At 38.6% G+C, this 22,103-nt stretch overlaps 1 protein-coding gene across 3 annotated transcripts in view; it reads left to right on the plus strand.

The window, feature by feature from the left end:
* The window catches only part of cadm2b (cell adhesion molecule 2b), a 145,407-nt gene that overhangs the window by 80,593 nt on the left and 42,711 nt on the right, over positions 1 to 22,103 (plus strand). For 2 of the 3 annotated variants that reach the window (XM_080054102.1, XM_080054103.1), the window contains exon 2: positions 21,610 to 21,636. The exons of the other annotated variant lie outside the window; for it this stretch is intronic. In XM_080054102.1, the coding sequence (XP_079910228.1) occupies positions 21,610 to 21,636 (27 nt within the window). The remainder of the gene's footprint in view (positions 1 to 21,609; positions 21,637 to 22,103) is intronic. 3 annotated transcript variants of the gene reach the window in all.

The following is a 22,103-nucleotide window of genomic DNA, read 5'->3' on the forward strand; positions in this document are numbered from 1 at the left end:
CTGCATCCATTAGGAACATAACAGGCTATCATGAATGAGCCCATAATCAACAATTGGTGTTAATAATGTGATAAAGATGACATGAATCTTAACCAGGTGCAGTTTGGCTTGTTTAATTGAAGCGAGATAAGCAGTTAAACGGTTAGTAAAAATTGGAAGACAGTCTCATCTCTGATATGGGTAAATATTTTTCGTATGCTCTTTTGAAATTCGGCGAAAACAGTCAGTACAGACTTCGGTTTGACCCTTGGTAAATTAAACGCTTAGTATTTTGAAATCGGTGGCATGTTGTACCAAGAAAAAATATATTTACCTACAGTAATTGCTATTTATTGCTATTAATTTATCATATTGTGCATTTGGAATTCAAAGGGAAGCACATTTGGAAACGTTGCAAAGGTTGCAGATGTTTATCTCAAACAAAATAAACTGGTTGAAATTGATTCATTGTAATATGTGGTAATTGATAGAGATCCTTGTTAGTCATACTGTGGAGAAGAGAACAACTATTACAAATGTATATTACATGAAATAACAATTGTCTTACATTTTCACAGAAAAACCTAACTTTCTGCCGTCAGTTGGTATTTTTATTTCAATAATCCATCTTTGTTTTTAAATCGTATGTTTTCAAAATGTAGATTTTAAATGAAAACCATATTCAGTAACTTGTTTGAATTCAGAGTGACTTTCACCATTCATCTTTTCATCTCCAATTTCATTTCAAATCATCCATTTGCACAATTATCTTTAACTTTTATTTGACCCGTTTATTATTTTAGTCTTGATCACCTAAATAATTCTAATTTCTGTACATATAACATTTACCACTTTTGATGTGAACACCTTTATATCAAATCTACCCTGGGTGTAGTAGGTAGACCTGACATTCTAAGCTCACAAGGTTAATCTCTCCCGACAGCCAACTGCAGGCAATCAATCTGTGGAGAGGAAGAGTATTCTCTCTGTCCATCTTGTGAAGAGTGTGATGGAGGGCTCAGCGAGGGACATCACTTAGCCGGAACCCCACCCAGACTCGGCCCTTCTCTCCAGGGGCCGAAATGATACTTGAGCACCGGCGTGTGAACGGCCCCTTCCCACCACCATGCATCCATCACTACAGACACATTGCAATCGAGACACATTAGTCGATGGGGATTTTATTTTAATTGCAAAGATGTTGCTTGGAAGGTGGTGGGTTGACAAAAGCTGCAGGGTAAACACCTCGCCATGCCTTTTTTTGTGACATGTAGTTAACACAGACATGATGAATAATAGCCCGCATCACAGAGCGTTCTGTAGTCAAGGGCATTCAGTGTGGCTTGACTGGGATGACTGCTGAACTGACAATGCTGATAAAATTGAAGCTCTTGTTTTTCTGTCAACAAGGGGACATGAGCAAATCTGATGATTGTTAGTCTATGAAGGAAACATCAGGAAGACTGTCACATATATCAGTTATGACAAAACTGATACATGTGCAAAATTACACACTGCACAGGGGGCAGACATGCCAGTGATATGGACACAGGGGCGGAGATCTGAATATGTTGAAGTTGTTGTAATGAGAATTGTGAGAAGAACCATGCCCTGAAAAAAGCAGTCAATAGTTATGTATTTCCTCAGGAGTGAAGAATGAAGCCATGAATACATAATTGAACAAAGGCAAAAAAAAATTGTCCAGTACAAAACAACAACAAGCCCTGCAAGACCCATTGGTATTAGACGCTTGGGCAAAACTAATTCCACTTTCTCTTGAATGTTGCCCCATGGGGAATAACACTTTGTGGCAATACAAAATGCTTTATGAGCAGAAAAGTTGCTGTTAATTCAAAATGGATGGAATTCTTTAGCACAAAAAAGTACCACTGCTCATGCGATAGCAATAATGAACATACCGAGCCTTATCTTAAAGCAGCGGCTTCACCCCTAGACCTCGGCAAATGGTGGATTAGAGAGCTATAATTATCAGACACGGTGTGAGAAAACTTTATTTGTTAGCATTATCTTAGTTCATGATGTCAGCCTTGACTTGATTAACTCCTCCAGTGACGAGTGAATGAGGTTATGAGCCTTATCAGGTGGAATGTGCCTGGGAGCTGCTGTGCTGTTTTCCTCTTTGCCTTTGTCAGTCATGAAGACCTTCTTATTGATGGCTGGGGTCCGGGAGGCTAAAGCGATACAGTTTTAATGGCAGCCGTGCAGATACTGTCCTCTGCGCGCAGCACTGTTAAAACCTTTTGTTCTTCTTGCCTCCAAGCAAACAAGCCTTTAATCAACTTCAAGACCTTGTACTGAATAGCGGCTTTAGAGATCTGTTAATGAAAGCAATGAAGTAGCGCATACTCTTGTGTCCACAGGCGAGGATTGTCTGCTCGACACATTGTGAAAAGATATTTGTAAAAGCTATCATGATCCAAACAACTTATGTCTCCCCTCATACCCTTGGCATCTTCCTAGGTGGACAGACTGAAATGGTGCAACGCAGCCGTGGTGACAGATGAGGTGTTTGTTCTTAGCTGTAGATGTCTGTGGCAATCTGGGCAAAAAACAGCAGATTATACATGATGGATGAACAGCGTTGACATACACTTTGAGTGCAGACTGCAGAAAGTGTAATAAGTAGGCTATAGATTGCATCCATTTCATATGGATTCAGTAAATCTCTTCTTATCATACGCTGAAAGCCATAACATGTTGAATGCACCTTATTACAGTAATGCCGCAACACCGCCAGAAGACGCAAGTACAAGGGCAAATAATATCAACAACAGAAAATATTTCAAAGTTATAGAGATGCTAAGCTGCTGACTGGTTTCCAGGAATGTTCCTTTCACAAAATACAGGAATAATCATGAAGGCATGGCAGACGTGGTGAGCCCCTTTCCTTTTCCTACAGAAGAAAACAAAGACCCCGCTGTTTGATGCCATGGTTACCTTCATACATATGGATCTCTCAGCTGCTTCTGAGAGCATTGTTCTAACCCATATGAATCATTGTCAGCTGCTACTTTTAAATGATTAGAACTGTTTTTTTCCTGATCAGTTATAAGAGGAAGTTGAGGTTAGTGTGTGAGAATGTAGTTTGAATAAATACTTATTCTGTTAATTGAAAAGTTAAATGTGGATGTGCCCTTGCAGTTAGTCCAGGGCAATGTCCCTTTCATCCTTTTCTACAGCTATGGGTTATTCAGAACTATATCCCATATCGTTTCCAAAGGCCTTTTAGTAACTGTAATCTGTGGATGGTGCAGTATCAAGGTGAATGTGTGTCTTTTTCTCTTTCTATTCGCTGTGACATGTTGCAGAAAGACTGGATGCCCTCAGAGCACAACTTTGATGATAGCTTGTGATAGCCGGCCCAGGTGCGAGAATAACATTAGACCTGCTGGACAGGTGGCAATGCGAGAGAGGAGGGCTTGGAGGCTCAATAATGAGGGCTATGCCAGCTAGACCCCCATCTGCTGCCATGCACAAAAAACTCTGATCTATTAAATTGCAGCACACTCTAGTTTTGTCACAGATGAGAAAATGTCTACTCCTCCAAAGTGTGATCGTGGGGTTTCTAGTGCTATTAAGCCATTATAAGTCACCTGTTCATAAAAAAGAAAAACACATTTTAATGAGCCATCTTTAATCTTATAGTTGAATAATATTTTGGTTGACAGCTTTGTTCTCATGAGGATTACCTATATTTGAAAGGCAGAGCAGCTGGTGTTTTTTCTTTTTTTCACAAAGAGCATATCACATTATTCTTCCTATACTGTACCTGCTCTGTACTTCTCCATGCTAATCTACAGGGAAGCTATTTTTAAAGAGCCCACTCAGCCTGTGTGTTTACTAATTAGAATATGTGGCAGTGCTCATAGGAGGAGGCCTCAAAGGCAGTGAAATGCAGTGAAGCCAGAGATAAGAACTCCCTAAAAACAGTCAATAAAACAGGTCCTGTTGCTCAAACCCATTTTCACTTTCTAAAAGATCAGTTAAAACAAATGACAAAATTCATATTTATTTGATGCAACACAACCCAGGTTCAATGCAGATGAATGGATGTGCATGTGTGGTGCTCTCTGCTTTAAAAACGGACACATATCGCAATTGTGTTTTACAATGACATTTATACTATATTACTTAGACATGACATGAAAAGATTCAACACCTATTATATTTAAACTTTTTGGCAGAAATACGTTTAATTGCTGCTTGATTGACGTGGGATTATTTAGGGACGTAAATTAGAAGTGCTAACTGTTACCTACACACTAATTATTACAATGATGATAAATATTACCTTGACTTCATGAGTTGATTTAAGGGATTGAAATTCTGTAATGGCCAATCAATCTTCTTCCAAAACACACACAACAATCACCTGATCCATCTGAAAGCACCTTAAAAGAAATTAAAAGGTTTAAAAGGAGAGCATAGTAGTGTGTGGAGGTCAGTGTTGGAGATTTTGATTTAAGTGGATTCAACATTAAGTGTGTGTGCATGCTCTGCCTTCTGCTTATGTCACGTTGAAAGTCTACTTTGACAATAACACAGTGGTTGTGTCATGAATAATCCAGCATGTAAGGATTCGCATGGATAAGTATTGCCTTCCATTTACTATCTTGTTTGTTTTGCCATGGTCTGCATCTGCACTCTCTTTTTCTTTCGAACCATTTCCTTTAAAGGTGTTACGAGGAACTTTTAAAAAATTTATTTTCCTCTGATGCACACATTTAATGCAACATCAAACAAGACCATCAGTGCTTAAGAATGCTGTTTAATATAGTTGTTCTTGATGCCTTTCTCATGGGTTTACTCACCCAGAACCAACAGCTGGTGTAGTAAAAACAATACCGCCTCTGTCCAAAAGGGGGTGCAAGAATGAACACAAACTGAAAGTTACTTGGAGCACCTTTAATGCAGTAAACCTAGCTATATACAAAATAAAGCTGCTAATGCTAAATATGTTTTTTCTCTTTGTTCTTTCTTTTGTGGCGCTGCTTGTATAATATTTATTGTTTTAGAAGGGAAAGCAAGAATCTGTTTGGGATAAAGTGTGAAGTATGGCTCTGGGAAGTTGAGCTACTGGGAACGACCCTGTCGACGGGGATGTTTTTAGAGGCAAGCGGTTTCCCTTGTATTTCTCACTGTCAAACAAGCGGTTGCTGTGTTGCCAGAACCGACAGTGTGTGCATGGTGTCAGAGCAAAGTGAATTCCCACATATCCTTCCGAGAAGCAGTCTTGGGGCTGCGTCGTCTGGCTCAGTTCCAGCAGACACATCGTCTCATCCACAGCAGCAGGGCGTGTCTCTGGTCACACTGGTCATTGCTCCACCACTCTCTCCTCTCATCCTCCAGCCGACTTGTCCCGACTTGCCTGTATAAATGTGAAGAGAGGTTTGCTCAGTGTGTCATCAAAACAGTGACATTATGTCATCATCCCACTCGAGTATTGATCATACCGCTAGATAATGTCCCAGCGCTAGTTTCACAACAAGTAATTGCTGGTTCAGAGTGAAGCTAATTTCTCACTCAGTCTCCTAAAGCTATACATGCATTGACAGTGACAGAGGGGAACAATGAAAGCTGTACAAAGCTGCTGTTTTAAACACAAATTCATTGTTTTGCACTACAAGTATTGTAAATTGTATTCATTAAAACATATACTTCAATGTGGGGGAAATTATGGATATTAGTTTGTATAGTATGATTAAATTTCCTGTTCTCGTTATAATTAATAATAGTGAATTATGTATTACCCACATTAGAGTCATAACTTAAGAGTAAGGTATGATATCAACATAATAATGACGAAGAAAAAAATTGGGAAAGGAAACCAAAATAAAATAAAATTAATCAATGTCTGACCACAATAATAATGACAGGGGTTTTCACTTTCTGGCTAAAATGGATTTCACAGTCCAATTAAAGACAAAAGAAGGCTTCTGATGCCCAAATCATATGAATGTTGTTTTTGTATTTTTTCGGTGCACAGAGAGGCTCTGACCAGCTGGCACCAAGCAGTGACTAAAAGTCTTGCCATGAGTCAAAAAATGAAGGGTCTGTTTGGTCATGCTGAATCTCCTTTTATCAGTGAACCATTAAATATTCCTAACTGCTCTCAGTGGGAATTATTTAGACGTGAACTCAAAATTACGCAGGCAATCAACAAAATATGAGGCACATTGTGCCAAAACACTGCCACAAAAACACAAGAGCTTTAAACAGCCATTCTGCCTTGGTGTCTCTCATTATAAAATACACCAGTATAAAGTATTGAAGATACACATAACGGTTCTTTCCTTAAAAGTACAGTTTTTAAATGTTCTTTAGTCATTTTGGCGTTCATTTACCGACTCTCTGACCCATGCACCACCTTCACTTGTCCAAGGGAAGGTGTTTGCACTCACTTCGTCTCTATGCAATGACATAGTAGGCTACTTGTTATTCACCAATATCTTATTGAAATAATGTGCAGTAATATTCAATTAAAATAATATCAAAATAAATGGTTGCACCACAAGCATAACTAATGGATTTTTGACTGGGGCCACAGTAGCTGTTAATTGCATTACTTAGCCTAATGCTGTAAAGCAATGACATGAAGGAAGTTATTAGTTTCACTAGTTTAATTTGTTGTTATGGTCTTGATCAGCACTATCTTTGCAACACACGAAACAAACATGGTTTACTAGAATATTCTCAATTTAGAGACAAATGTTCACTGGCATAAGAAAAGGTCTACTGACCGATTGAAAATAATTTAAAAGTAATTAAACAATATTGAGAATGTGTGAATAAAAATGTGGAATTGCTCTGTTACAATGATACCTGGTCTGTGAAAAGACTGTTAGGTAGAAGTTTAACTGGAGTATCTGTGTGGGATTTAATTCCACTGCTCCTGACCAACGTCCCTCTTGCCTTGTGTATCTGCCTGGTTGTACTGTTGGCACCTGCTTTGGGCACCTGCCTTTCTTCACTCCTTTCCATGAGCCTCTGAGGGTTTTCCTGCTGTTGGAATTATGGGCGACACGGCCTTAAAAAATGCAACTTTGAAGGGGGGCGACCAACCACTGCTTGAAAAAGCATTCTATTAAGACCACAACATCCCAAAGATGTAGTCCCTTGGGCTCCTGGATAGCCGATATTTCAAAATGCAATGGGGTCTTGGAAGCCGGTGTTTGGAGTATAGGGTCTCAGCAGGTTAACTATCCAGAGTTAGGCCCCATCACTCATGAATAGGCTCCAGCTCTAAAGTTTCAAGAATGAGGGTGGGTGGTGAAATTCCCAGGTAGCCCTGCTGGAGTCTCGGTCCAAAGGCAGATTCTTGAAAAAAATGAATTACTCCCCTTGCCACAGGCAGCCCTACATCAGTGACTTGGAAACAGTAATTGGCATCTGCATCAGACGGCAGCACCATGGAAATACTAGTTTTATATTTTAACAAGAGCACTGTGACCCTGGGTAGGGTGGAGGCTGGGTGACAATGGGGTTCACATTCAATTGAGCCGACACAGCATGAAAAATTGATTTCCTGCAAGAACTCAGTAATGATGGCTCTTGAATGTGTTCTCCTTAGGAAGAGGTATGGAATTATATTGGTTGGTTTAAAGAAGATAATTCCTTCTCCACTAGCCAAATCTGCTATAAGTGCTTGTTAGCAGGGTTTAATTGGGCCAAATTACACACAAAAAGCTCAAAGTAACTGAAATCCTATTGTATTTAGAAAACGAGTCACTGAAAAGCCTGTAATTTAAAGACATGCAAATCAAAAAACCAAAAAAATAAAATCAAAGAAGAAAAACATTTTAATACCAATGTTTGCTTTTCTTTTTCAACATCAAATTCCAATAACATTGTTATGTTATTAATTTCCATAACAACTGATTATGTCAATAATGCCACATAACAATTCTGCTCTTAAGCTTCTGAGAGTGTGACGTTCCTCTCATTGTAACATCACCAAACGCATCATGTTGTCATTCTAATCAAGTTCTCAATCCAGGCTGATATGTCACGAAAGCACCATCAGTGTTTGAGAGCCTGTGTGATTTATGAAGCATCTTTTTCATATCAAGGTGTAAGTTGATGCTTCCCAACGGCTTTAAGGAGGACACTTTGAGAATGTGAACAGATTCATCAAAGTAGATTATCTTTGTGGCTGAAAGTACTCTTCAGAGGTTGACCTTCTTTAGAATTTCATCTCTAAAACATGGAACACATATGTGAGTGTGTTGAAAGATAAGGGGCTGTATGCTAGGAGATTAATGGTGTGTGTGTGTGTGTGTGTGTGTGTGTGTGTGTGTGTGTGTGTGTGTGTGTGTGTGTGTGTGTGTGTGTGTGTGTGTGTGTGTGTGTGTGTGTGTGTGTGTGTGTGTGTGTGTGTGTGTGTGTGTGTGTGTGTGTGTGTGTGTGTGTGTGTGTGTGGCAACATGTAAAACATATCGCTATCCAGTTCTGCCACAGAACATATCTGAATAAATAGCATTTAATTATTTAGTTGAAGGGGTTGTCACAAGTGATAGTCTGCTCTGTCCCATTTTCTGGTAGGTAATGTCCTTGAGAAAGTAACCTAATCTTCATCCTCCATTACCATCTGTTTTTTTGCCCACGAGGCATGAGAGGCCTGAATAGATATGACATGACGGACCAATGACAAATCAAAGTAAGGAGGCTTGACCTAAGAGTTCATTCAATTATTCATATAACTTCACCCAATGTGGGTCCCATATGTAGCCTCAAAACTTGTCTTAACTTTTAAAAAATTACTTCAATTCAATAGATGTGACATTGATTTTCTCCAAGTGAACAGCATTGTCAGCATTTCTCAGCTTGAAAATCCTGTTTGTGGAAAACAAGGGCATGGGCTGTTTTTGTTTGTTTTATCTTTTTCACATTTACCATGACAACACAGTACAGGGGAAACTATCCTAAACAGTTGGAACCTGGCCTATGATGGCTGCCATGCGCCATGCAGGCTCTTCAACCCCCATGACTACATCCAAAACTGACTTCCACTCATATCAAGACAACTGTTAATACTCTATAATTTTTGTGTTTGTATATTATTCCTCTCAACAGCAGAAGAAAATGTGATGAGAAGTTGTAACACAGGAAAGTACAGAATTGATGGCATTGTCACTCCCTCATGCTGTTCACCACAGCTCTCTTGAGATTGCTTTCCTAAATACAAGGTTACGTTTTGAACATAGATGGTCTCCTGTGGAACCAATTCATGACAACACACACTTTTTGCATAAATATGCTCATGGAGTGTCATTTTTGCATCATTAAGGTCTTGTTCCTGTATAGTCTTCCAGCAACATTTTTTAAAGCGCACTGCATATTGCCATTTTCGGCCCAATTTAAACTGCATAGTCCAGTGCTGTGGCTGCTATCAAGGTATAAAATCAAAGTATACAGTATATTGCATGCTTGTAAATACATTCAAAAACAAAAAGTCTACTGACTTTGCTAATTTAGATATGATGCTAGTAAAAAACATAGTTGATTGCATAGTAACACCATTCACTTATATCTGCAACCAATCTTTCCTCACAGGAATTTTCCCAAATGCAATGAAAACTGCTAAAGTAATTCCAATCTTCAAAAGTGGAGACAGACATCAATTCACAAACTATAGACCAATCTCTCTGCTCTCACAATTCTCAAAAATAATTGAAAAATTGTTTGTTACAAGATTAGATAATTTTATAGAGAAGCATCATCTATTGAGCGACCACCAGTACGGTTTCAGAAGCAATATGTCCACCTCAATGGCAGTGATGGAGCTGGTTGAAGGGATATCTACTGCAATAGACAACAGGGAATATACAGTTGGGGTTTTTATCGACCTAAAGAAGGCTTTCGACACAATTGACCATGGTATACTCTTGGAAAAAATTGAAAGATATGGTGTAAGAGGCATTGCTCATAACTGGCTTAAAAGTTACCTTGATGATAGAGACCAATATGTGCATATGTATAATGTAGACTCTGACTTGCAAAAAGTAACGCATGGGGTCCCACAGGGCTCTGTGCTGGGTCCTAAACTTTTTATTATGTACATTAATGATTTATGTGACGTCTCAAAATTACTAAAGTGTGTTTTGTTTGCGGATGACACCAGTTTGCACTGCTCTGGAAAAGACCTTGAGCAGCTCCTGGATGCAGTGGAAAACGAATTAACAATTCTAAAGAAGTGGTTTGACATTAATAAGCTGTCTTTGAACCTAAAAAAAACAAAATTTATCATCTTTGGCAATAAGAAAATTAATGAACAGGCTAAACTTAAGATTAATGATGTTGAAATTGAGCGTGTAAATGAAAATATTTTTTTGGGAACCATAATCGATAATAAACTTAACTGGAAACCACAGATAAATAATATAAAATCAAAAATATCAAAAACCATTGCAATATTGTATAAAATGAAAAATATTTTAAATCAGAACTCACTATATATATTGTATTGCTCCCTCATTCTTCCTTACATCACTTACTGTGTTGAGGTATGGGGTAACGCATATAAAACAAACATCAACCAAATTTTTTTACTGCAAAAAAAAGCCATAAGAATTGTAAATCATGCTAACTATTATGCATCAACAAATCCTCTTTTCATTAAACTCCACGCCTTGAAATTAGAAGATCTAGCTGTCCTTAGAACGGCAGTTGTAATGTACAAGGCACATCACAGAACACTTCCGCACTGCATCCAGAAGCTGTTTGGGGCTAGAGATGGTCACTACCAATTAAGAGGCGCACATATGTTTAGAAGTGCAGGGGCAAGAACGGACACTAAGAGTAGGTGCATTTCCGTTAAAGGTATCAACCTATGGAACCAATTGGACTGTGAACTAAAAACGTGCAACTCTATTAAAAAATTCAAAAGGAATTTCAAAACCAAGGTAATAGAAAGATATAAAGCGTCATTATGACTTTGTTTTTGCTTTGTTTTATTTTTTTAGTTTTTTTTGTTGTTTTTCTTTTTTTCGAATTATTATATTGTATTATGTGTTGTGTTATATTATGTTATCTTATCTTATGTTGTATTCATGGTAAATAATGTTTATAGTATATTATATTCATATTTATGGTATATTTATAATATTGTGTCATCTTATGTTAGATTGTATTATGTTATATTGTATCTTATTATATTATATTATGTTCTGTTATGTTATGCTATGTTGTGTAAGCGTAGAAAATGATATATTTTAGAGGTTAAAATATGAATATATATATTATATTTTTAGTGTATTATATTTATAGTATTATATTATATTATATTGAATTATGTCATATTATATCTTGTTGTATTGTATTATATTATATTGTGTATTTGCAGAGAGTTATATATTTGTAAACGTTAAAAAAAAAATATATATATATATAGTATATATACAGTATATGTATTTTTCTTTTATAGATATAATTAATAATGGTAAATGAAGGTGTTAATAATGAACTTACTATTATTGTAAAAAGGGTCGGCATAATAAGCCTCGGCTTCAGCCTAGACCTTTTCGGCCATTTTTTTTTTTTTTTTTTTTTTTTTATTGATCGCATGTGATGTGCTTTGATGGACCGAAATAAATATTTTTACTACTACTACTACTACTACTTACTACTACTACTTAGTAGACTGAAAGTACAAATTCTAATCTCCAAAGTTATTGTAATATTATTGCTTTATAGGTCTGAATTAAATAATGTGCAGGTATGTATCATATACACTTGTGATGAACCTTGTTTCAAACCTTATTGTTTCACACTGATGGTAAAATTGTGGTATGGAATTATGCTTTTCCCTTCTGTGCTATATGAATGTATGAAGGCTGCAATGTCACTATCATGCTAGACTGGAGGTCGAGTGGTGTGTGTGTGTGTGTGTGTGTGTGTGTGTGTGCACGTGCGTGCGTGTGTGTGTGTGTGCACGTGCACGTGCATGTGCAAGCCTGCCATTATCCTGGGGCTTGGCAGATAAAGACTTCGGAGGTTTGGGTCCTGGATTGCCCTAAGCGGGGACCCTCATCTGCATGCACAGGGCTTCTGCAAGGGTATTGGTGCAGCCACATAATGTCAAGCAATTTTCTGTAACAAGGAAATTTGATTTCTAGTAGAGCAGGGAGTTGAGATGGGCACTCCAAAATCACTTTGAAACATCTCGGCTTATATGAAATACAGCTCAGCTGGACTGAAGCGTATCCTCATGGCATGGTGTCGTGCACCCTGTGGCGGGCACTCCATAAACCATCTTACAGGTAATGCTGAGTGATAGTGGAACTGCAGGCACAGAGGTTGTCTTTGTTGTGGAATGTTTTTTCTCTATCATGACTGCCATAGAATCAGGATTTTCTTTTTTGGTTATCACAATTAAGCACAGAAGGTTTGGCCTGTTTTAGGATTTCTTTTACCCTCCTGGTTTGTTTGAAAGGTGCAGACAGCACACATGTCGGGCATGAGTAAGCTTGCGTCTATTCATATTAAATTACAGGTCTGAATCTTTTATGTTGCTGCATTGAAAACATGTTATTAAAACGTCCGTTGAAAAGGCATTGTTGTGTCTAATGGGCTAATAAAATGCTAAATCCTGAGAGGTTGTGCCTGAGGCAAAAAACAAAGATTTGATTAAAGAATCATGGTAAAGTCCAAGGCTGCTATGGACAGAAGTGTGTAAAAGAAAAGAAAAAGAAAAGTAATCGGCATCACGTAATGGCAAAGGCTTGGTCTTCTTCTTGGCAACAATCTGACAGTGGAAGCCATGACTCCTTTTCTTGCCGGCGTGAATAATGGCTTCATACAAGACACTAAAACTAAGCATGAATTAAAGAAAGGGGAGAATTTCTACCATAGCTGTGACTTTAAACATCTTCTTTACCAAGGATTGGTACCATGTTTAAGGTGGCATTGATACTAGCAGTTGGACGATGAGCACTCAGTACCTGCTTGCATTAAAATGGCAGTGCTGCCAGTTAAAAAGCCTCTGTGTGTATTAGGTGATTAATTATATAAGTTATAACATGAATATTTCAACAGACAGAGCCAAATTAAACTGAACAAATTGTCTAAAATAGTGGTCTTAAAAGTTTCCCACTGTTTGATGTTCAAGATATAGGGGAGAACGGGGTAATCTGAGCCACATTTTACATTTGCTCCCCTCTAAGCGAACTAAAATGATTTATCACTCAAATTTACACATTTCCCATTAATTCAGGATGTTTCCTAGAAATGGGCATTAGCAGAATTTTTTCAAGACAAAGGGCAGTGAAAATATGATTGTTTAAAAAAAAAAGTTGTCATGTGGCTCACTTTACCCCAGCTGTGGGGTAAACTGATCCACTTACTTTTTCCACTCTGAAACTACCATAACAACACATAATGTAACAGTAAGAATCCTGAAAGCTAGCCACACATTCCAGAACTAATGTCGGACTAGTAAAAGAATGATGGGGTTTGGTCAATTAAGCAAAGCACATTTTCTAAACACTTGAAAGTAACTCTGAACAAAATCAAATACAACATATTATAATTCAAAATGTTTTAATAAGATTCAAATGAAAGATAGAACCAGTTAGATTAGAACACAGTCTGGGGGTCAGAACACAGGACCCTTAGAGCCAGCTAGTGTCTGGGGGTCAAAGCATAGGAAAATCAGAACCAGCGAGAACAGCCTGGGACTCGGAACACAGGAGAAGACCCAACTGGATTATAACATCAGCCTGTCATACTCTACAACTAGGCCTACTCTACATTCCAGCCCTGAAGGTTACAGGGAAAGATGAGAAGGTGCTCTTTCCGTGTGGTTGCCCCAGGTCGTCTTCCTGGTGTATTTCTTTGGCATGATGGCTTTTCTACAATGTGTATGACATTAAAATAAAACATATGTCATGTAATATTACATTAAAATATGTTTAAGACTAAACTTAACTTGTGCCTCATGGTGGGGGAAAGTGAGACAGTGGCTCACTTTCCCCCACAGCATTTGGCTCACTTTCCCCCACCACCACAATTTGAGAAAAAACTACCTCTCTTAGCATTTCAGGCTAATCTTCAGTTATCAGCATCACATGGTTTCATATGTTGGTAGTTCATCAACACGTATGATAGAAGTTTTTCTACGTGAATACATTTGCTTTGGCACAACAGTTGATTAAGTTGACAGCAAGAAAATTAAAAAAAAAAAAAAACATGCTTACCACAGCACAATGAGGTCCTCTCTTTCAGGGCCAAGGGGAAATGAGAGGGGCTTGAAAACATATATCTCACATGACCGCAAATGTTTTCCGTTGCCTAGATACAGGGGGTGGCTCACATTACCCGATGTCTCAGATTCCCCCGTTCTCCCCTACAGTATTTTGAAGTCAGGTTCAGTCACGCTTTAAGGGTGTATTCACACTGGGAAAGTCCGCTAGTTCACTTGCTTTGGTCCAGACCAAATAGAGTTTTGATTTTTTTTTGTTTGGTGTGGTCCACTTTCATATTGCCCCTTTTGCAAGTGAACCAGCATTACGAAGCAAAACCACACGTGATCTGAGGTCATTCATTCATTGGACAGACATTCTGGGGTGGAGAGAAACAGGAAGTACGAAGTTAAAACTGCAAAATATATATCATTGATATAATATGGGGTTAAAAATTAAAAAATGGCCTACATCTAACCTATAAATAAAGAGGAAAAACATCAAATTATTGTTGTTTCATATGGTTATAATATGTAGCCCTATGTCAATGCCACGTTATGTGGCTTGTAGCCTATAATGTGAAACATAATTTTTACTGTATTTTTGGTGCTGGACGCGCGTCATGCGAGAAGAATAGGCTCAAACTGACACTCAGCTGATTAAGCTGTGTATCAGCTGGGTCAGCGCAGTTCAGCTCCAAACTGACACGGGGATAGTATTGACGGTCCCGTACATGGGAAGCAAAATAAAAACACACATTTCTTGCGCAGCGTGAACCTGTTGGCACTGTGCAAGAGACGCTCCCCTCTCCTTCATCTGATCGCTGAACACATTCAGCATGTTAATGCGTCCTCTCGATCAAATGTAATATATCGTTCTGGGCTCCCGGTCAAACCACAACTTATCGTCCTAACAATGGCGACAACAACACTTTCCCATAATGTGAAGCTGACGGCTATTTATTAAAAAAGAAAAGAAAGAAAAGGCACAGTGCCTCCTGCATTTGGGTCGGATCGAGTCCGGACAAATTCACACCACAAACGAACTGCAGCAGAGTGCGTTTGGAAACGCACCGAGACTACCTCTTCAGCTGGGTCTCGGAGCGTTTGTTTGGTCCGCCCCCGAGTGCGATTGCTGTATTCACACCTGCCTGAAAGATGCGCACCGAAGGCAGAAGTGCATCTGAGTTCGTTTCAACCGAACTAAACACGGCATGTGTGAATACACCCTAAGAATATGTTCAGAGAACCATACTGTACTTCTCCAAACCGTCTGTTTGGTCTCAATGTGCGATTGTGGTCACTTTGTAAATCCCTCTTGAGCTTCTTATTTCCAGAGGTGGATTTCTACTTTGTTGAAATGAGTCTCTTGGCTGTCGTCGCCCTGAGCATGGTAAGATCTTTGTACAGCTGTGGGTAGATGCAGCATTGAATTTAATAGACAAAAATTGCAGGTTGAGCTCAACTGGCATTTAAATTAAAATGTTTTAATCATACCCTGCATGTATTGAAAATGTATGTGAAAGAGTGCTTTCTGCAACACATGGCAGTAGATCTTGTATAAATAAATAGACTAGCTTAACTCAAGAAGAGTTTTTTTATTTATTTTTTAAATCGTAAACTTTTCTTTTCTTTTCTTTTTTCTTTGCAATACCAGTGGGACATTTAAACAACATTTAAGGTCTTATTCAACAGCACACAGTAGCTGCTATACCATGACACTGCTGCGGAAAAAAACAACAACTGTTTTCTCAATTACTCTCGCTTGCTTTCTCATGCTTCTGTTGCTCTAACTGGAGGGACGCTCGCATACTCCGTTACATGAAGTGCTCCAATGGAAACACAGTAGACAAGATGAGAAAATTGAAGAAGGAATTGGTTCGGGGTTTAGTCGGGAGGTACAATATGTGTGCCTGTAATGCCTTTCACAGTGTTTCAATTGTGGTGTTTTCATTGGACATGTGCGGCCAGTAGAATAGTGATCATGCTTGTCTTGCTCTGAAGGGAGTTGCTGTTGTATATGATGGACCTATTTTAATCCAGTCATTCATTTGGTATTATCGCTGTAAAAAGATGGAAGCAGTGACCGTTTCTTACAGCTCAACCTAATCAATAATCCACCAAACACTACATTATTCACAAACTCCTGGACACAGTTGAGAGGATATTACAGCTGTTAAACTTTACCAGTTGGGCCACATTGTGTTAGAAAGTTTCTACTTTTGGTATTACCACTAACAGCTTTGTGTTGATCTATTGTAATTGGCCAACATATACAGTAAGTCCTCCAACACAAAACAGCATTGATTTTCAAATAAGAGCTGAACTAGGGCAGATTGTATTATCTCAAATAAAAACTGTGGTACTATCCTTTAAGCAGGATGGGGTTAGTTGAGATGTTATTAATACTGATATTGGTAATGAATGATACACATTTAAAGTAATTGCCTGACGTCGACAGCTTTGTCATGATGTGGGAACGGTAAGTAGCTTGAATATCCTGCAAGGTTATAATGATTGAACGTTATATAAATACCGATAGAAGGACCATATGTCCAAGAGCTTATCAATATTATGGTACTGGCAGACAGGAACCTATTTAGTTAAAATTCTCAATGCCCACCATGTCTTTACCATGCGACACTTACATTTCTCTGACAGAATGAGACTCTACAAATGCTCTATGTTTACTCTAAAATAAATCCAAGTGCCCAATATAAAAAGTATATATAAATAGTGCCCTGTAATACTGCAGCATCAAACTAATGACTAGTAGTGAAAACGATCAACAGAAAAGCAACAACCTCATTTAATACTCCATTGATCGTTTTTAAGTCAAAAGAATTTTGAAAATGTAAAAAAAAAAACAATGAATAAAAAAATAATCATTGACGGATTACTTAGTGATGTGAAAATACAGATGATGAAGCACTTTACTATTTGATTAAAAATACTAAATGTCCTCCTTTCAGAGAAAGAGCAAATTACTGATGTTATCTCACAGGATTTCTGGTATTTTGATGCCCGTATACATTTCTGCTACATGCTGCTACATGCTGCTGCTGCTGTGTAACGGCCACCAACATGCACATCTGCCCAGAGAGGCCTTTAAAACTGCCTTGTGATTCCACTTGTGAGCGTGTGTGTGTGTGTGTGAGCTGAATATGATGAGGTTCTTCACTGTCAAGGGGTTACTCACAGCCGTGTTTTCCCAGGAGAGTTTGTTGTGTGTGACACTGGCAGAGGTAGAGCAGTTACGCCGGCGATGGCCAGCAGAAGGTACAGAGGCCAGCTCTCAGAGGACAAAAATCTCGCTGGTCTGTAAAACTAATCACCTCAGGGACCAGTGACTATTCCATTTCGTTATAGGCCTGGCATCCCTACTTCAAAAATAAAATAAAGTATGACAGAAAAAAGAATTTACTTAATTATTGAGCTTCACACAAAGCAAATACAGCTAACAGACAGGCTAGTAAACTAAATCCATATCCAACTGACCAAAATTCCCATATTTCTGCCTTGTTGTGTTCGTCCCTTCTTATTGCCTTCTTATCTCATTGTCATTGATATGCTATTATCCATTTTATTGTTTTTCTTCCGACACATATTGCATTAATCCGTCTTGTGTGGGATCCCTGTTTATGATGCACACTGTTCCTTCCATTTCAAGGTGTTCTTCCCTGAGGTTGTTAGGTAAAGCAATGTAAGCTAATGTGTCATGTGCTCTTCTTGTATTGGGTTGTGTGTAACCTTTTGAATGCCTAGATTTATCTGCCATTAACTGAGATTATTTGAGGTATGGTTTGCTATAAATAGATACATATTAGGGCTGTCCCCCTGCCAGGAGAATCGGATCTACCTCTTCAATACAGAGATTCAACCATTCGCGGTAGGCATAGGCAATCAGAAAAGTGTACTGGAGTTAAGTTTTTTGTAGATTTGATAAAGTTCATGACATAATGTTTTAACATATGAAAGCATTAGATTTTTCTCTTACAATAAAGTCTGTAACTTACTGCTCTGAAAAGCTCAGCTGATGTCATGAACAAAAGCAGTAATTTGCAGTATTTCTTCATTGTAGTTTATTTGATAAATACACTCACACATTTAACCATGCGATAAATGTTAAACACATTGACATTCTTCAGAGAAGTGTGTTGTGAAGTGCCCTCCTATAGATGTTCAGAGGAAGTCCTCTTAGGAATGTCAAAGTGTTATATTTTCAAGATATAATTTATTGATATGCTTGCCATGTGCTTGCAAACATTTCCAGTTCACAGCGAGGAGAATCTTATCATGGTGTCTGACTTTGTCAACACTATTAAATTTAGAGGGAGTCAAAGATTAATAACTTCGACGTAAGGAGAAAATGGTAAGAGGCGCAGGCTTGGGAGCATACAGAAAGATTAATGAGTTTCAAAAACAATGAATTTTCCATTAGATAGTAGAATGGCAGGCGGTACTTGTTTGCTCATCCCAGTTCCTTCATCAGATAAAAGCTTGTTCAAGGATCACCAATAAATGACCTATTTTTGTAGATCAACATTTTGTCCTGTCTGCAGACCTCAGATTTTAAGCCAGAAATACTTTTTTTCTGCAAGGCTTCTTTCCCCCTTTAGCTATGGGTATTTTAATGAGCAAAATTATTACTATTTTTACTGGATGTTTGGCCTGGCCTGGCCTGGTATAATCAGGTGAAATTGGCCTTGTGGAGGCTGGGTGGTAACTGAGGGAAAACGCTGGTTGCAGGACATGCTTTTAGCCTCAGCTTACCTAATCATAAATGTACCAACATGTAAACACACACGTGCACACGCACGCATTCACGCACGCACACACACGCACGCTCACACACGCAATCCCTCTCACAAACAACCTTGCTTCTAAAACAGCCTTCTCTGCAAACATGTCATTATTCTTATGATGGATGCCCAGCAGTTCTCAAATATCAGCATTGGAGAAACACATGAATGCAGCATTGATGAGCATGTTGAATACAGATGCAACTTTGAGCACAGAAAGATGGTAAAAAGACAAAAATGAACAATGACAACAACAGAAACAAATGAGATGTAGTGTGAACAATGTCACCGGCACCTCTAGCTTGAAGGAAACGGCGGCCTGCGTAGATGTTAGATATTTTCCATAATAAACGGTATGTGTCATCACACAATGGATTCATAGACCAGAGATGGACAATTCTAAATTCTACAAGAGGAGCTTATTTTTCGAGGAGCAAAGAAGTGCTCTTGTCAGTCAACCGCTGCGTTCCAAAGAAACAGCACATATTATTATCCTGCCCCTGGATAAAAACCTCCAGTCCTGCTTCACCTTCAGCTCTTTCAGAGGCTTCATTCAGGGCAGGCCCGGTTCTAGTCAGTTAGATTAGGGTGGGCCTGTAGAAATTTTTGGTGGGCACACTGGGCAGAGAGACCGAAGATGCGAGCGCGCGCACAGAATTTTTTTGCCCTTGTAAGATCTCTGCTTCTGCTTTTTGGCACATTTACTGTGAATTGTGTAGAACACAATATGCAAATAAACTTTGAGTGTTGCAGTGTGGGAGATTTGATTCTTGCATGTTTTTTTTCCAAAATGTTTTTGAATAACATGTAATATACATTATATACAACATAATGTATATATTTTTTTAATCGCAGTATTAACTGTAGGCAGCCTGAGCTGATTGAAGAGAAAGCTTTGGGACTGGGCAACCTGGATGGTGGTAGTCCAGAGCTATATACTATACACACTATATAGATATATAGTCTTTCCACTATTGGCTCCGATGTCCAGCTGGGTGAAAATAGTAGCCAGCCGAGGTCACGACCCTGCTAGAGGGGTCCGGGGGTATGCCCCCCCGGGAGATTTGTTTTATCTTTTTAAAGTGAAATGCCAAATGGTTTAAAATCCAGGAATTGATCTAGTTCTATGACTGACAATCAAGATACATAAACATTCGCTCATTTAGAAATCTAGGTAAAAATAACAGCAGAAAGTGCAACTTATGGGATGCATATAAAGAATAAAACTCATGTAAACCAGTTAAAACAGTTAAGAAGTACGATATAAACCACAATAACTGCTGATCCTGTAAGCAAAATCTCTTCAACATTCCTTGAGAAATCAGATGTTAACTCTCAAGTATTATAACCTCCTATAACTCACAGATACAGTAGTAAGATCTTTCTGGAGGACCAGAAGTCAGTATTTGGTCCTATGGTTTTAACTTTGGTCTGCTTTTATTCCTGCAATGCCTTCTATGTGTTTGGCTATGTCAGTTATTATTCTTTTGTACGATGCAGCTGAGAGTGTATTTTCTTACATCCTCTGTTAATGCCCTTGGATTTTTAACTTACCCATACAATCTGATCTACACATTAAATTACCAAGTAGTGACAATGACCCGAAGTGAACAGTAAGTTGGTGAAATACCCTCATTCAAGAGGTAACACTATATTTAAGCGTCTTTGAGCTCATGTTAAGTGCTTTATGCAATGAGTCCTTTTCAACAACAGAGGTTTTGTATCTACTGTTAATCTCTTCTGGTTTGAAGACTTTGGTAACAATGTTTTGTCCTCATTACATCTACCTAAGTGTCTCTACCTGAAAGACAGCTAATCACCTTCCTTTATGGTACCACGGGTGACCAACAAAGGCGGTTTCACCAGTGATGATCAAAGGAAATTGATTTCCTATCTACCATGTTACCCTTAGTATTGGACAATAAATTATCATGGAAAGTGAAAGTTGAAAGCTGTTGAGTAGAATTCTTCCTTTGCCCTGTCAGACAGATTAGCCTGTAAGAAGAAAGGTTTACAAATGATACAGCCTTTAGTTGTTTGGATTATTTGCGATGTACCCTGATCCTTTATCTATACCTAACACTACAGCTATAATAAGTATTAATGATCAATTAAAAAAGCATATTTAACAGAATAACCCATGACACAGTAAATAAATAGCAAATGTGCAAATATGGAGGGAGACATTGTGAGTTTTTTTTTGGTTGTACTTGCTGTATCCATACATCAGACATTTGACATTTGATAATTGCTTTGGATAGCCTGTATCATGGTGGTGTGCCATTGTCCCAAGATGCTGCAGTCAAATGTTGTTTAGTATTGCCACTGTCTTAAAGTGTTATCATAACTGTGAAGCGAGACTGCAAAAACAAACAAAAAAGCCTTAAGAATACCTCAGTCTCCGTTTGATTAGCCATCTGAACGTCCCATTGATGTTTAGTCCTTCCATTTGACATGCCATGACAGGATAGAGTATAAATTAACATGGACTACTTGCATTTCTACATTCACACCATTTATTCTAATACTTCCTGTCACTGTGGGTGGAGCAAATAATCATCATTCTATCAATGTTCTCCTTCATTCCTATCTAACCTGCTGTTTCCTTGCTTTCCCCCCTCATGCTATCAGTGGCTGGGACAAAAAGCAAAGCGAAAGGTGAGTTATTGCCTCCATTTTCTTGCTACATGATTTATGTTGCACACAGTTCCCAATAAACAATGTTTGGATCGCTCTTTTATCTCCCCCCCGGATTCAGGGAAGCATTAACATACACTGCTTTCTTGCTGCAAAGCTTTCCGAGTCTTTTTTAACCTTTATTTTTTTCCCCTGGGAGAGCTTGGCTAAACATGCTTGGTCTTTTCTCAGACACAAGCTGCTTCACATATGTATAGATTCACATGTTGTTCACACACACCAGGGAGCGGCCCACCTCGCCCAGTCATGCTTCTCCTCTATTTGGCCACTGTGCAGCTCCACTGGAGCAGCTGGGGCGTTGTTCTTGGTTCAAGGACACCTCAATGGTGGAGAGAGGAGAGCGTTTTTTTCATTTGCTATTCCAACTCGTATTGATCCCAGACAAACTGTGCATTACAACTGGAGACCTTCTGCTCACGAGCTTCATA

This window comes from Ammodytes marinus (genome assembly GCF_949987685.1).
Source record: "Ammodytes marinus genome assembly, chromosome: 3".
Classification (NCBI taxonomy): domain Eukaryota; kingdom Metazoa; phylum Chordata; class Actinopteri; order Uranoscopiformes; family Ammodytidae; genus Ammodytes; species Ammodytes marinus.